This window comes from Neolamprologus brichardi, chromosome 3 (assembly GCF_056152115.1).
Source record: "Neolamprologus brichardi isolate AB-2024 chromosome 3, ASM5615211v1, whole genome shotgun sequence".
Lineage (NCBI taxonomy): Eukaryota > Metazoa > Chordata > Actinopteri > Cichliformes > Cichlidae > Neolamprologus > Neolamprologus brichardi.
In genome coordinates this window covers 25015821-25032566 of record NC_142106.1, presented here as the reverse complement: position 1 = coordinate 25032566, position 16746 = coordinate 25015821, and the positions used below count along the sequence as shown (strand labels likewise).

Below are 16746 nucleotides of genomic sequence, written 5' to 3'. Positions count from 1 at the left end.
CTGTTCTTTCTTAGTCATAGTCATTTATGAAGGCAACACTTTGGACATAGTATTTATTTCAGTCTTAAAAGTTTATAACAACTTCCGGATAACATAAAATGGAAACAAAACAACAAAAAGAAAAAAAAATGCACATTTTTTTTAATCGCACCCCAGGCTGACACAATTAGAATTCATAAAAGCAGATTTGAAAAAAAAAACACACACACAAAACAAACAAACAATAAAAATCACAGGAAAATATTTCACCCTACCCCAAACAGCTCGCATAGATTTACAGTACATCAGGAATCTGTACGCTCAGACCTGTGTTACCACACCAGGAAGCCTGAACACTTTATCCAATTTGGGATAGAAATTCAAGCCAGTAAAAGTGGATTTGAAAGTGTTGGGAACAAAGGCAGCCCCTTCAAACTACATCAGGATCTTTTTATAGAAAATTCCCAGCACCTGGAAATGTAAGAAACACAAAAAATGTCCCTGTTTTCTAATCAAATAATGAAGAATTTATTTGAACTTTATTTTCTCCGTTTCACGCGTTGATATTCGTAACAATTTCCAATCGTTCAACTAGCTAAAAGCAAATCCCCTTTATTTCAGTGGAACAATACAAACGGTTGAAGCATTGGCATTGTTAATATCACATAAGACTGTTATAGTTTCATGAAAATGGCTGTTTGCGTTCAGTAGTAAGCTTTATTTTTTCATGAAATGTAATGTATGACCGTTTCGTGGTTAAAAACAACAAACAAGCTCTCCACAGCCGAATAAAGTTTATATACTTTTTAATCCTCTTTTTTCAAATATATATTTATTATATATAAAATACTGTTTCATTCATAAAAGCCTTACTTTGTACAATATCTGAGTCAACGTGCGTTAAGTGAATGTGTGAGCTAAGAAGAACCTGGAAAATCGCCGTGCATAACAAACAGCTGGTAGTGATTCAAGCTAATACACTAAAAACAAGTGTTTTACACAATATACACATTGCATTACTTACAAAAACAAAAAAATAAGCAAAAGAAGGCGATATGGTTAGCAAAGAGTGGGAGACAGCAGGGTTATTACTACGAAATGTAACGTAAAACAGAAAAAATAAGAGCGAGAAAGAAAGGGTGTGCGAATGAAAGGTTGGTAAATTTTTTTTAAAAAAAGCAGTCATTCTCACTACAGAAAGCTCATCGTCAGTGCATCTGTCATCATGGATGTTCCGAAGTCAAAGTGCCGATTTGGTAACTGTGAAAATCATCAACTCCTTATCAAAAATAAAATAAAATAAAAAGTTACTCTGTCACATTTTTGCTGCACCAACGTGTCAAACGTAATTTTTGGGGGAAAAAGAGGGAAAGGGAACAAAGATCCTTCTGGGAAAGAAGGGAAAAGAAAGAAAAATGCAGTTTTGTTGTCACACATCCATCGTGGCACCATGAATTGAATATATTCTGCTTTCATTTTGAGGTACTTCTTAAGACAAACAAAGACTAAATGTAAGATTTGTTTACGTCAGTTTTTTTTCTTTTTTTTGTCTTTTTCTTTTTTTTTAAGCTGTGTTGCACAGTAGCACCATTGTTTTAGTTGTAGTTTGTTTTTCCGGAAGACAATGCACCATTGGAATTCCAACTCATCGTGACTGCCCCCACCCGCTGCCACACTTGTCCACTGTACGTCCAATCGTCTCTCGTCATCGATGGGCGTCTCTCCACCTCCTGGCAGTGGTGTGTTTGCTTGGTGGCATGCATGCCGTTACGTGCGCTTCATGCAGACTGCACAGCGGCTCACACGTGTCCGTAGGCTACCTGCCTTATAGGTCTCAGACTGGGGCTTTCTGTAAGAGCCATAAGTATTAAGATGGTTAAGAGAGGGTTGATTTTAACGTGGGTCATGTAAGTACTGCATTATACACATTCATATATACATATGCATTCATTATACACATTATTAGGTGTTCAGCTGCTCATTACTGCAAATATTTATTCAGCAACTCAACAGCAACTAAAATTAGGGAAATAAACATGGCAAAGAAGAGTCGCAAAGAATTTCAAATTGAGCAAAACGGGGAAGAAATGTGATTTAAGCAACTTTGAACATAGCATGGTTGCTGGAGTCAAATGATCTGGTTCAAGAGTTTTAGAGACAGGTGAACTACTGAGATTCATCTGCAAAACTCTAGTTTTTACAGACAATGCTCTGAAAAAGGAAATATCTATTGAGTGTTCCTATCAGCTCAAACCCGTCTGGTTTTAAGCTGATAATAAGGCAAAGTTAACTCAAATAACAACTCATTGCATCCAAAGTTTGCAGAAGAACATCTCTGAATGAGCTCCAACGGCAGAAGACCACACCAGCCAGGTGCCACTCGTGCCAGCTAAGAACAGGAAACTGAAGCTACAATTCACATAAGCTCACCAAATTATTCAACAGAAGACTGGAAAAATTCTGTCTGTTCTAATGAGTCTTAATTTCTGCGTCACTATCCAGATTTTAGGGTCAGAAATTGGTGTAAATAACATAAAACCATGGATATATGGTGTGAGGATATTTTCTCATCAATAAACTTTCCCCTTTACAGACATTTGCACATGTATCCACACCTGAACATCTCAGAAGTTTCCACGGTGGCCAGCCAGAAGCTGTAGGAGTTGGCATAGAAGTTACATGTCCCTCTGCCGTGGCACTCGATGAAAGGGGAGCTGCGGAACTCCTCCAGGCAGGAGCCGGGGGAGGCGAGAGCCTGACCGGAGCCCTCTGCACCCGCACTGGTGTGCTGTGGGGAGAGAAAGAAGAATTAGAATTGTAGAGAATATTTTCGGTGTCTACCACCAACCCAAATCATAGCAGTCGACAGATTTTAGTCCCACAGGCCTAGAGACCTCCTGGCAACCACTGGGTGCTATGGAGGAATGTGTATTGCTTGCTTGGTCTCAAAGAGGTGCACAGTGCTGCACTATAAACTGCATGCAATTGTTTGGGTCGCTACCAGACTGCAGCTGTTGCCTATAATTTGAATAGAAGTTTTTCACTTACTAAAGGTTGTCCTATCATGGCAATCAACTTTACTTCAAAATGTGCAAAAGGGACCATTTGGTAGCAAAATGGTCTCGATTTCAGTTTTATTTCTATAGCGCCAAATCACAACACGACGCTACTACTGCTACCACTCAGCGAGCAGCAGTGATACTTTTGCGACACAAATGGAAACAAACTGAAACTGAGTGTTATTACAGTGTGGCTCTCACTTTGTAAAATATGATTAAAATAGACAATAAGGAGGGTTTGTTATAGGACATGCCAACCATCTGACTGACAAGTCACTGCCATGTGAGTGTACAGCACGCTCAGTTTTTCAGTCTGATCCACCCACCGTTTGTCATGTCCAGTCTCAAAAAAGCACGATTGTTTTCTTGATCTTTTAAACACAGTTGATGAGGAAAACCAATTACTGTAATTAACCGGTACAGGCTCCTGTATTTTGAAAACAGAAATACACACTATGCTACTCAGCTTTTGTGTATCGCCAAAAGAATTTGGGGTTTTGGAAAGCAAGGTGCTGCTGGAAGATCAAGCCAGTGTGAGATTTTAGCCAAGGTGGGGATGGAAGTGTCTGAGTGTGTAAATGGTCTGTATTTGTATAGCGCTTTACACTATACACAATCATCCACCCATTCACACACTGGTCATAGCAAGCTACAGCGAAGCCACAGCCACCCTGGGGCGCACTGACAGAGGCGAAGCTGCCGGACACTGGCGCCACCGGTCCCTCTGACCACCACCAGTAGGCAACAGGTGAAGTGTCTTGCCCACGGACACAACGACCGAGACTGTCAGAGCCAGGGCTCGAACCCGCAACCTTCCGATTACAAGACGATCTCCCAACTCTTGAGCCACGATCGCCGAGTGTGTGTTTGTTTTTTTGCGTGTGTTATTTCCTACCATCATAAAGGAGTATCCAATCCACAGTACTTCCCAGTTTTCAGGGCAAGAAGGAATCTGGATAGTCTGACTGTGAATTGCAATCACCATGGCGGGAGCTTCACAGACTCTACATCTGGATGCACAAACACAGGAAAACACAAGATTTACAGACTTTCCTGAATTCGACAGTACTGCCCTTTCCTCCTCCCGTCATACCTGCTGACATGAGGCCTGATATTCTCTCCCACGAAGGGGGCCATGTTTTCAGGCATGGGTCTGTCCGTGGACAGCCAGTAGGAGTAGTCGTTACGGGATGCGAAGTTGCAGACGTTGTTGATATTGCAGAACATGAAGGGCATGGTGCTAAATCTGCGCAGGCAGCTACCGGCTGTGCCTGAAAGAAGACGGTCAGTTATGTGAACTGCTTTCTGACAGCTGTCTGATACAATGCAACTTCTAGGTAAAGCCTACCAAGGTCCTGTCCGTGTGCCCGCTCGTTGCCCTGCACGTACAACAGAGAGTATCCGTTATAGATAAACTTAGTTCCAGTGGGGCACTCTGGGTCATCGGTGGTCTGGCTGTGCCGGGTGATGAGGAAACCGTGAGCAGCAGAAACTGATCCTGGGACACCGGGAGGACCTTGTGGGCCATCTGAACCACGGGGACCAGGGTTGCCAGGCTGACCTGTAATAAGGGGAATGTCTGTATTAGCAATGAGAAGCCTCAGGGCAGCAACAGTGCTAGTATCCACAGAAACATCAAAATCTCAGCTAAAAGCTCACATAACCATTTCTATGACTTCCAAAGCAAAAACAACAAACAATTAAAAGAGCAGCTAAGCAAAAAAGGTGTAAACAAAAAGCAGAGATGCCCCTGTTCACCTGACAGCATGTACATGGACAAACAATGTCTCTGCTGAAAACAGACATCTCTCAGATACCAACACTGCAAACTCTCATCATGTTCCAACCAAAAGTCACTAAACCAGCAGCAAAAGAAGAACACAATTACATTAATGTTTGAAAAACATTACCATGAATTCTGTCTAACCTTTAATCTCTTACAAAACTTAAATCCATCGCGATAACAGCACATTTCCTCAATAACTCCATTTCCAAGTGTGCTTTGAGAGAAGTTTCCCATCAAAAACAACCACGTTCCACCTTATTAGCTTATTTATGCACAAACACATTACATGCAAGTCCACTACTGTGTACAAGTGTAAACTCTAGCAGCTTTATCCTTCCACAGATAACATCCATATGTTGATTCATGGTTTTCTTGAGTTTCTGGTCTACTGCGGCATATTCTCAAAGGCGTAATAGAGAACAAAATAGACCGGATAAAATCCTTTGTATTTTTGTTCCATCCTAATTTCCTTGTTAGCTTGTTTGCTTTATTTTGATACGTAGACTTTTGTCATTTTCAAGCAGGAACATCACAAAGAACCCTGGGTCCTAATAGGTTAAACTTCTTCTTTTTCCAGCTGCTCCTTTTAGGAGTCACCACAGCTGATCATTTGCCTCCAATTCCACCCTATCTCTTGGACGTCCTTTGTCACAACAACCCTCTGTGTATTCTTCTTCACCACATCCATGAAGCTTCTCTGTGGCCCTCCTCTTTTTCTTCAACCTCCATATTCATCCTTTGTCCAGTATATCCTTTTATATCCAGTAAATCTTTGATCAGCAAATAAATAAAACTTTTGGCCATGACAGTACATACACTACTAATAACGTTTACTCTTTGTTCAACCAGGGATAACATATAGAGTAGGTCAGTGATGAGACTCTCTGCCTTACTTACCAGGCTGACCTGCCGGACCAATGTCTCCCTTCCTGCCGGGAGGTCCGTTGAAGCCAGGAGGACCATCGCTCCCAGGTCCACCAGGGTCACCTTTGATACCTGAGACCATGAGGCAGGAGAGGCAATGACTCCATCAGTTTTTTCCACCTTAGATCATTTTACTCATCACATTCACATTATATTAGCCCACATATAAAACTGTCATGGTTTCTATATTGTACAGCACTTGTGTGAGAAGAAGAGCCTGTGAAAAGGGTTGTATACTTTCTGAGTCAAAGATAATTCATGACAAAATGTGTGACTTACAAAGTATTGCTTTTACTTTTAAAATTCACTGTGTAATCTGTCCCCTAGCATTATGGAAAACGTTCAAAATCTTCGGCCATGCTATCAGAAGTAATAATAATACAAAATCTTATTTTAGGATCACAGATGTGGCCAAAATTTATTCTAAGAAATCATATTGTCAGTATTTATGGAAATACAAAATCCCTATTTAATATGTATTAAATGCAAAAATTGAAAACCTCTTTCCTCAAAACTATAAATATCTGTAAAAGTACAGTATAGATAGCTTTGTAGGAAGTGCTTCCCCTTTGAGAAGAGCAGCATAATCATTTGATCCTGATCTGATCAGTCTTTTATGTTATCTTTATCAGTTCCCATCATAGAAACTATATTTACTTACCTGAGCCTCCAGGTTGGCCAGGCAAACCAGGTGGTCCTGGAGAACCAGGTAGGCCCTGAAGACCTGGGGGTCCCCGTTCTCCCTTTAGCACAATGGGAGGCGAACCTTCACCGGGATCACCCGGAGTGCCTATTAACACGAGAAAATTCTCCTGTTAGCGCACTTGTCTGGGGGTGAGTCGGAGGGAGACAAAATAAAGCAGCAGCACAGATTTTTCTTTTGAAGGTAGTCTCACGTCTCTTCACTCTAGAAGAAAAGGATAACATGTTGACCTACCCCGTTCTCCAGGTAATCCACGATCTCCAGGAGGGCCACTGGGGCCAGGATATCCAAGATCACCCTTCAAACCTGATAAAAACAAATCTTTAGGCTCTGTTCACAATAAATGCTGAAGACTAAAATATGTTTTTGTTAAAAAAAAAAGAAGCAAAAATAATGTTATTGTGAACAAACCAGGGAATCCAGGAACACCAGGCTGTCCTGAATCTCCCTTTATTCCAGCGGGGCCAGTAGGACCGGGTATGCCCTGAGAAGAAAGGGTTGTAGAGATATTGTGAGCTCAGCTAATGAAGGACAAAGAAATACAGATGTGCATTCTTTTGGACTCAGAAGATAATGAAGTAAATGTAAAACAGGGTGTTACCGGATTTCCTGGAAAACCAGGATCTCCCTTCTGTCCGGGGATGCCAGGAATTCCAGGCACGCCAAGAGTACCCTTTTCTCCCTTCACGCCACCAGTTCCTGGGAGTCCACGAGGACCTTGTAGGCCGGGAGAACCTTCACACGCAGAGAATGAAAAGTCAGATGTGATAACATAAAAACAACACAACATTGTTGATTATGTGTTTTTTTTTTCCCCACCAGGGTTCTGATCACATTTGGATTTTAATTAAGCAATTAAACAAAACATTTTTGGCTGATTTACTTTTATGCTTTCTTATGGGTCTTATTCTGATGTGAAAAATTATTTGCCCCCTTCCTGATTTCTACGTTTTTTGACACATCAAATTGTAATATCAGACAAAGATAATCTGAATAAATACAAAATGCAGTTTGTAAAGATTCGTTCAATTTCACTAGTCACACCTAGGCTGCTGAAATTACTTAAATAGAACATGTCTGACAAAATGAAGTTAATTAAAAGATCTAAATTAGTAACACATCACTCCACGATCGAAAGAAATAGCTGAGAAACAAAGTCACTGACATCTATCAGTTTGGAAAGGTTTACAAAGGCATTTCAAAGGCTTTGGGACCTCCCAGGGGTGGTCAACCGATCAAAATTAATCCAAGAGCGCATCAATGACTCATCCAGGACGTCACAAAAGAACCCAAACAACATCTAAAGAACTGCAGGCCTCACAGGTAAGAGTTCATGATTCAACAATCCGAAAGAGACTGGGCAAAAATAGCATCCATGGGGGAGTTCAAGGAAAAGACCACTGACCAAGAAGAACAAAAAGGCTCACACATTTACAAAAAAACATCTTGATGGACTTCAGTCAGATTGAGATGCTTTGGCATGAAGTCAAATAAGCTGTTCAAAATTTGTAAACTCTCCAATGTAGCTGAATTAAAACTATACTCCAAAGAAGAGTGGCCCAAAGTTCCTCCACAGTGATGTGAAAGAGTCACTGGCAGATATCACAAATACTTGATTGCAGTTCTTGATACCAAGGATTTGGAATGTTTGGAAAATTAAATCATTATTTAAAAACTGCATTTTGTGTTTATTAAGATTATGGTAAATGGTAAATGGCCTGTATTTGTATAGCGCTTTACTAGTCCCTAAGGACCCCAAAGCACTTTACACATCCAGTCATCCACACATTCATACACTGGTGATGGCAAGCTACGTTGTAGCCACAGCCACCATGGAGCGCACTGACAGAGGCGATCTTTATTTTTATCTTTGAAACATGTAAGTGTGAAAAATGTGAAAAAGTATTTGCGTGGTTCCTTCTTTAAATTCTTGGGGAAACCTTGCAGACACCAAACTGAGGAGTTTTATTTTCAGAGTGAGTGTTACAGGTGTAGTAATGGTGAACCCTGAGACTGATTACTGGTTACTATGATTGCCTCATTTGACAGAACAGGATAAACACACATGTATGTTACTGGTAACTAAAAATCATGGTAGAGAAACATTTTAAGAAGATCTTCCCGAAAAACAGTAAACTTGCAACTTGACTGTGTGTAGGTTTTTATGGTTATAAGTCCTGGGCGAACTGTCCTGTGGGGTAAAGAAAGGATGAACTGAACACTCAATTTATAACATAAACCGTCACACAAATCCAGAGGTTAGGGCCGGGGTTAATTCATCTTCAGATCATTAACAGTTTTGTCATACAGTTCAGTCCCAATGTTTTTGGACTATTACACATTTTTGTACTCTTGCCTCTGCACAACAACACAACTACCGTATTTTCCGCACTATAAGGGGCACTAAAAATCCTTTTATTTTCTCAAAAATCAACAGTGCGCCTTATAATCCGGTGTGCCTTATGTATGTATTCTGGTTGAGCTTACTGACCTCGAACCAATTTTATGTGGTACATGGCGCTCAAAAATCTGTCAAAAAATATTTTAGTACGACTTAAGCTATGAAGCCGCACAGCTTGATGGATTGTCTGAGCATTACAGCTACTGTAGAAGAAATGGACATAAATATAAAATATAAGGACTGTTTTTAATACTTCGATAAAAAACATTTGCAGTAGGTGACTACCTTAAATCTAGAACCCATGGATATCACAAAATGTACTGTATCTCCTGCCTTGACATGCTCTTTCAGGACATTATTACTGCCACCTCCAGTTGCTGCTTATTTATTTCGTTTTCGGTTCGTTAACTGAAAAGCATGCTCTATTAGGCACTGTAGGCTGTAGTCTTGCAGCTTTTGGCTGAATCTGAGCAGAGAGTAGAGCCCTGTACACGAGTCATATTTCTATCAGCAGTTATCAGTAATTGCTAATGATGTGGTTCATGTAGTGTGTCTCAGATCAAGAGCTTTTTCTCTCTTATGTACTTTTCTCTTCCCATTAGGCTGGTACAAGGTTTTTTCCCCTCCAGAGCTGTGCAGACACTTTCAGATGTTTTCTGGCAAACTCTAATCTGGCCTGTTCTTGAGTGTAACCAGTGGTTTGCACTTTGTTGTAAATTCTCTGTATTTACATTCCTTAATGTCTCTTGATGTAGACCATGACACTCCAACCTCCTTAAGAGTATTCTTGACCTGGTTTAATGTTGTAAAGTTGTATTTCTTAACCATGGAAATAATTCTGCGATCATAGTTAGTTGTCTTCTGTGGTGTTCAGTGCATTTATCCTTTTTAAATGAACTAGTGGTGATTTGGCCACATTACTACAAGTCGTTCCTGTCTCTCTAAACGGTTCATTTTTGTTCAGCCTATTCCCTTGCAATCAAATCCAAATCCAGATCTTTCAACTGCTTAATTTGTCACAAAATATGAAGGGAACAGGCCTCATCGTGCAATGGGACTGCTTTTCAGTCAATTGTTCAATTACTTTTGAGCCTCTGAAAAATTTGGGTCTGTGTATAAAAATGACTTCTAAACTTCGATTACATATTGATTATCTGATTCAAAACCCATTGTGGTGGTGCACAGAGGAAAAGTGAAGTGGATTCACACTTTTACATGCTTTGAACTGAGAGAAATTGATGTGAACTAACCCCGACCCAGCATGAAACTCAGTTTATATGGTTACATGTATCAAACCCATCAAACCACTGGAGTCTAACCTGGAGGACCTAGGGTTCCCAGAATTGCCAGGCAAACCGGAGCCGGGATAAAGGAATGGGGCAACAAAGAAGAAGAGCAGGTTTAGACAGAAGTAGGCATCAGTACAGAAACACAGTCATACCTGACAAAGAAAGAGGTATTTCTCCTTTACTGAATAAACCATGGGGGCTATTCGGCTTGACTTAATTCATGCACAATGATGTGGTATGTTAGCGTAAATGCTAGTTAGTTGTCTGCTTTTAAATATGTTGCTGTTAATCTTTTACAAATGACACTGATATGTATTCATATTTGACATAATTTTTATAGTCAATCATTAACATGTGAAACAACAACAAACTAAGATAATGTTAACTGGCACCATTAACCTTGTTTAAGTAACTCTTTGATAAGCGACAGCAGGATTACCATATCCCCTGTTTTTTAACCAGTGAGGTCTTCAACCAGTTATTGGTTTTGGGCTTTTTAACAGGTTTTGCAGGCAATAACAAAACTATAGCTAATAGCCTAACAGCCTTATCTTTCAAAGATACAAACAAAACCCCATTAAACTACAATATATACTCAATACTTAATGCTTAAATATAATTATACACAATGTGAAAATGACTAAGGTGAGTTAGTTATATGATGTGTTTTTGTATTTAAATTTTGTGGTGCTGATACATTCTGAATTTGCTGCAGCACCTACATGTGACCCAGATCATCTACATGCTGATTTGTGTTGCGATTATCACGATCACACTTGAAGAAAAAGAAAATCTTTAATAGTGGCTTACTTGTAAAAAAAGTGCATTATGCTACCATCAGAGTGCGTGGAAAGTGAAAAGAGACAGTTGTTAGGAGGAAATACAGAGGAGATGCAGTGATTTATCATCAATTTGTTCCTAAACTGATCAGAGAGGCGTTAAACTCGGTCAGTGCTGCTGTAAGAGACATGCTGGAGAAGTCTGGATGCTGTTGATCTGACCTGCAGGGCCTGTGGCGCACAGATGCACAAGTTGTCACGCGAAGAGGGCCCGCCACACCAAAGCAGGTGGGACCAAACCACAGGAAACAGGAGTAACATGTAATAACATTGTGTCACCCTGACAACCCCCAAAACATTTTCATGTAGCCTGATGCAGGGCTGGATAACAGTTGGTTCTGACAATTGCTTTCAAAAGATGTGGCTTTTAAATAATGGGTGATTTCCAGTAAATATACACTCACTGCCGCTTATTAGTTACACCTTGCTAGTACTGGGTTGGACCCCTTTGAGCCTTCAGAGCTGCCTGAACTGTTGATAAAGTCAGGATGAATCCATAGTTTCATGTTGCGTACTTTTTAAATCTAACCCTACTACCTGAAGTCTGCAGCAGAAATCAAGAGCCAAGCAGTGTTTTTCTGATCTTCTGTTTTCCAATATTGGTGAATCTATCTGAACTGTAACCTCGGTTTCCTGTTCTTATGTGACAGAAGTCACCCAGTATGGTCTTCTATTGCTGTAGACCATCTGCTTCAAGGTTTTCTCTTTATTGTGTATTTAGTGATGCTCTTCTGCATACCTTGGTTTTAACAAGTGGTCATTTAAGATACTTTTTCCTTCCTATCAACTCAAATCAAACTGACCCTCCTGTGACATCAAACCATTTCCAGTGATATTTTTCTTTTTCAGGAGAAACCGTAAACCCTGGAGATGGCAGTGTGGGAAAACCCCAGAAGTTTATCAGTTTCTTAAATACTTATGTGGCACCAACCACCATGCCACATTTAAAGTCATTTAAATTAAATTTCTTCCACATTCTGATGCATACTTTAAACTTTCAACTATGCCTACATGCTAAACGCATTGAGTTGCCGCCATCGGCTGATTAGTTGAATTGGTGTACCTAATAAAGCGGCTGATAAGTATAAATAAAACCTGCACATCTACTTTTATCTTTTTTTTTACATAAAGAAAGATCACAATGCTACAAATTTGTTTCGGTTGCCTGTTATTACAGATGCTTCCATGAACTTGAGAATCATTTTTAAACCAAAAAGTATCTTTAAAAAATAGAAGAAGAAAAAGTTAAAAACAGGGATGTTTTTCTGAAAGGGTTTGTCAGGAGAGTCCACTCTTTCCAGCACTGTATAAGACTTGTTCTCAGTGTGTATAAACACACACACGCATGTGTGCTTCTGTCGGGATGAACAGTGTCCATGCAGATGGCTGATTGGTGAGACAAAACCAAAATATGGCAGCAAAGCCAGAAACAAACCAACGACAGCTCTTATCCAGAATCAAAGAGTTTTTGCTCTTTATGCTAACAGGGTAAATGAATTACTGCAGCAGCAGTATTTTTGTCGTCATCAAAACATCTTTAATGACAGATTCTTGACTGAATCAGAGATTTTGGTTTGTGTCTGCTATACTTGTTTGAAGTTCTCTTTTCTTCAGAATGGTTCACAAACATACAAAGACACACACTGATCACAATGGTCACATTAGAGGACAAACACACACAAATACACACGATTCAGTGCTGTGGAGAGATGAATGGATTACAGCTTTGCCAATGACCAGACCAAGAGAAGAGGACAAGGGGGTGAGGAGACATGAGGGCGTATTGTTTTGTGAATAAAAACATTTTTGGATGATGATGAAGACACAACACTGTGGCATAAACACATGCACTTTTTGGGACGTAGTCATAACCCCAGAGGCAAACAGTGATTGGTGTGTGATGAGGTGAAGGAGGAGAACACTAACATTTACTCATGAGACCAGGGTGAGGTTGACAATAATCGGACAGGTGTGTTGGTTCTCATACTGGTGGTTTGATTGGTGCAACAATCTCCCATGCAAATCAAGGAGATGGAAGCGTTCACGTTTAAAGTGGAGATTCTGCCATTTGCTGTCTGGTTTTCTGTGGTTCCCTACAGGATTGGGTTAGTGGTTCTGAACTGGGAACCACAGGCTGGTATGTCCAAACCATGTTGTCTAGTTTGTCTACATTGTAGCATTTCACCAGCAATCCACCAGTGGTTGGGTTAGGTTTTAGCAATATCCTATTTAAGCCCATATAAAGAAGTCGAAACACATTCTTCTTTTAATGTACTTGTCCCACAGCTTTTTATTTACAGGAAGTGGCCCATTGGTGTGACAAGACTTGTGGATGGTTGATTGATTTCATAGTAATTTATTCGTCTTACCTTTAAATCAAACATTTTACACTGAAGGGAAGCATTATTCAACAGAGATATCCAAAGAATCAAGTAATCTGTGATGCCTATGGGCCAATTGGTTGTACAGCCATTTTCCTGCAAGTCTTGTGATGCAGTCAAATGCAGTGAGGCTGATTTTTCAAAGTTAACATTATGTTTATGGGTAAGAACGGAAGAATCCTCTCTCTGATCACTGATTACACAGTATAGTTATTATTAATACAATAATCATCTGAAAACCAGGCAGCAAATTCTAATACTATATGTGGTGATAAATACTGTCCAAGTCCCTTACCTGCTCTTCCAGGTAATCCAGGGGGTCCTGTGGCACCTTTAGGGCCTGGCAGAGACAGCCCAGCAGGCCCAGAAAAGCCAGGGGCACCTTGTTCACCAGGGCCACCAGGTGAGCCTGGGTCTCCTTTAGGGCCGGGAAAACCAGGGTTGCCGGTAACACCAGGAGGACCTGGGTCTCCCTTGATACCTTAGCACACAGAGAGACAAATTAGAGAATGCTGAGAAAAAAAATGTAACTAACCTGCAAAACCAGCACAAAATCAATAAAGAATACACAGGTATGGATATATATGTACTACAGGTGGTGGTAATTCACCTGGCAGTCCTGGACTTCCAGCAGGACCTGGACCACCGTAACCTGGAATTCCTGGAGGGAAAAGTAATGAAAATATTTATTTTTGAGTAACACAACGGAAAGTAATTTTGAATGTACAGCAAAATTACAGTTTCTGTAGATGCCCTGTGACTCACCTGCTTCTCCTTTGACTCCAGCTGGTCCTGGAATCCCATCGCGACCTGCCTGACCTTTCTCTCCTGGTGGACCAGACGGTCCTTGTGGACCAGGCTCTCCTGGTCTACCTGGAGCTCCTGAGCTACCTGGGGTACCGGGCACACCGTCAAGACCCTTAGGACCGGGGATACCAGGAGGACCTGACAGGAGAGTAGAAAGAAAAGATCGACCCTTGCTTTGCTTCAATGAAAAGAAGTCCCATTAACACAAAAACTGATCATGATCAACATACGATACTGCCACCTCAAAGGGAATTCCTGGTAAAATAAAGGTAATATTAGTAATAAATTATCAGGATAAAATTCCTTCTTCACTCTGATATAAAATACATGTGACTGACCAAAGTCTCTCATCCAAGGTTTGATTTTTCTAAATGCTTGAAATGGTAACGTGACAGACTCCTTCTCTAATTCCTTGAATTCTCAAAGTCGACTCCTTTTTTTTAAACTTTTTTTGGTCCAGTGAAGGCAAAAACGTGTCACCCTCTCCAGATTTACCAGCCAGAACCATTAATTGTGTTGTATTTTAATGCAGTTTTTTTTTCTTATTGCCTTTAAAAATGTATAATTGTATCTTTAATAGATAAAATACTGCCGGGTTCTCAAACTCCGGTCCTCGAGGGCCGGTGTCCTGAAACTGTGTTCCTGCTGCAACACACCTGAATACAATTAGTAGGTCATTAGCAAGACTCTTATAGAACTTGACTGCATGCTGAGGTGGCAATTCAGCCATTTGATTCATGTTACAGCAGCTCATGAGTGAATGAACATGGTAAATAAAAGTACTTTTAGAAGTACATTTTTCCAAATACTTTTGGAACATTTTACATTTACTTAAAGTAGGGTTAGGGTTTGACACTTCAGCATGCAGTCAAGTTCTATACTCTTGCTAATGCAATGCATTTGCAGTTTAATATCAGCAACTTATTTCAGCTTTTCATTCTTCTTTTCTACATCTGTTATGATCAGACTTACCTTGGAATCCTGGGAGTCCGGGGTCACCTTTATCGCCTGGTCTTCCCGTCCCACCTGTGGGACCTGGTAATCCTGGGTTTCCTTTTAGGCCTGGATTTCCTGGGTACCCTGGCAGGCCTGGATCACCCTACAAAGGATGTAACAAAAACTTTTAATGTGCACCAAAATATTATTTATAATAATAATATTTGTCTTTTTTACCAGGAAATCTGAGTGGTTGGATTATGCACCTTTTGTCCGGTTAGTCCAGGTGGTCCGACGCCAGCAGAACCTGGCTCACCTTTGGGTCCTTGGTTACCAGGTGATCCTGGCTGTCCTGGGGATCCTGGTATACCCGACACTCCTGATACACCTTTCAGCCCTGGTGGTCCTGTGTGTTCATTAAAGGGATAAGTAGCAAATAAAGTTTAACAAATGTTTGAAAAAAAGAATGTCATTAAGATACAGAATCAGGTATTCTCTTCCTTAGTAGCACTAACCAACACACCAGTGCATCATTGGTTTGTGGGCAACCAATATAGGTTTTCAGAACTTTGGGCACCACCATCTTGCTTTGAAAGCCAGAGTATATGAAAGTGGGACTAATAATACAAGGATACTATGTAAACACTATATTTAAAAAAAAACATACCCTGTTTCTTTATTTGTCATTTATGTCCTCTACATGAAATGATAGTTGAAAAATCAAATAAAAATGATCATCATGATTTATTAAATCAAGTGATAAGCGAGCACATTTTATTAAGGCTTCAATTAAATTAAACTTATCTGCCAAACAAGTCACCTCCTGCTGGCAGTTAGAAAGAATGCCGGTTTAAGTCTGTTGCTCTATAGCAAGTTACAACATTTAATAAACAAAGTGTAGACCTGAAGGATATTAATTTGTATAGGCATATTTCGACACACAACCCTGGCCTTTAATTACTAACATGTACAGCAATAAGGACCAAAGTTTTGATAAAAAGCACCTGGGATTCCCATGTCTCCCATTTGGCCTTTAGGTCCTGGAGACCCAGGGATACCTGGACCTCCTGGGCGACCAGAATCTCCTTTAGGACCTGCAAAAAAATGAAATAGCATGTTAAAAATCTGTTTCTGTCTGTATTTATGTATGTACTTAGTATGTATGCATTAGGGGTGAATTCATACCTGGAGGTCCAAGGCGGCCGGGACTGCCATCTGTTCCTGGAAACCCAGGGTCACCAGGGAGACCAGTAGCACCTTTTGGACCCGGAAAACCTGTTCCACCTGTAGAAAACCAATATGTAAGATTTAACTCAAACGTTTTACTCTTTGAGGGCAGTGAAAATGTTTTCATCTCTACCTGAAGGTCCAGGATCTCCTTTTTGTCCCTTTAAGAGCTGCGATGGAACACTGGGTCCTGGCGGTCCCTGGAGGCCCATGTCTCCCCTCTCTCCTTTAGCACCAGGAGAACCAGGTCCGCCGTCTCTACCTGAAAATCCTGGTTCACCTGTGTAGATGCATCAGGCAGACCCTTTCATGAGTAGCTGCATACTTTTAATCCAATTATACCAACAACAGAGGACACAATTTACTTGAAAATGATAAATTACTTCATATTCTTTATATTATTTCAACCAGATTC

The 16746-nt window shown here is 40.5% G+C and overlaps 1 protein-coding gene across 1 annotated transcript in view; it reads right to left on the bottom strand.

Annotated features, from left to right (window-relative positions):
• Positions 1 to 39: 39 nt before the first annotated feature.
• The window catches only part of col4a5 (collagen, type IV, alpha 5 (Alport syndrome)), a 60239-nt gene continuing 43532 nt past the window's right edge, over positions 40 to 16746 (bottom strand). Inside the window, exons 32-49 of the mRNA XM_087835304.1 lie at positions 16465 to 16611; positions 16290 to 16388; positions 16109 to 16198; positions 15371 to 15510; positions 15141 to 15267; positions 14127 to 14306; positions 13972 to 14022; positions 13657 to 13842; positions 7053 to 7186; positions 6863 to 6935; positions 6686 to 6757; positions 6410 to 6538; positions 5722 to 5820; positions 4387 to 4599; positions 4132 to 4309; positions 3934 to 4048; positions 2595 to 2767; positions 40 to 1828 (exon numbers count right to left, since the gene is read on the bottom strand). Of these exons, the coding sequence (XP_087691430.1) occupies positions 1747 to 1828; positions 2595 to 2767; positions 3934 to 4048; positions 4132 to 4309; positions 4387 to 4599; positions 5722 to 5820; positions 6410 to 6538; positions 6686 to 6757; positions 6863 to 6935; positions 7053 to 7186; positions 13657 to 13842; positions 13972 to 14022; positions 14127 to 14306; positions 15141 to 15267; positions 15371 to 15510; positions 16109 to 16198; positions 16290 to 16388; positions 16465 to 16611 (2288 nt within the window). The 3' untranslated portion in view covers positions 40 to 1746. The remainder of the gene's footprint in view (positions 1829 to 2594; positions 2768 to 3933; positions 4049 to 4131; positions 4310 to 4386; positions 4600 to 5721; positions 5821 to 6409; positions 6539 to 6685; positions 6758 to 6862; positions 6936 to 7052; positions 7187 to 13656; positions 13843 to 13971; positions 14023 to 14126; positions 14307 to 15140; positions 15268 to 15370; positions 15511 to 16108; positions 16199 to 16289; positions 16389 to 16464; positions 16612 to 16746) is intronic.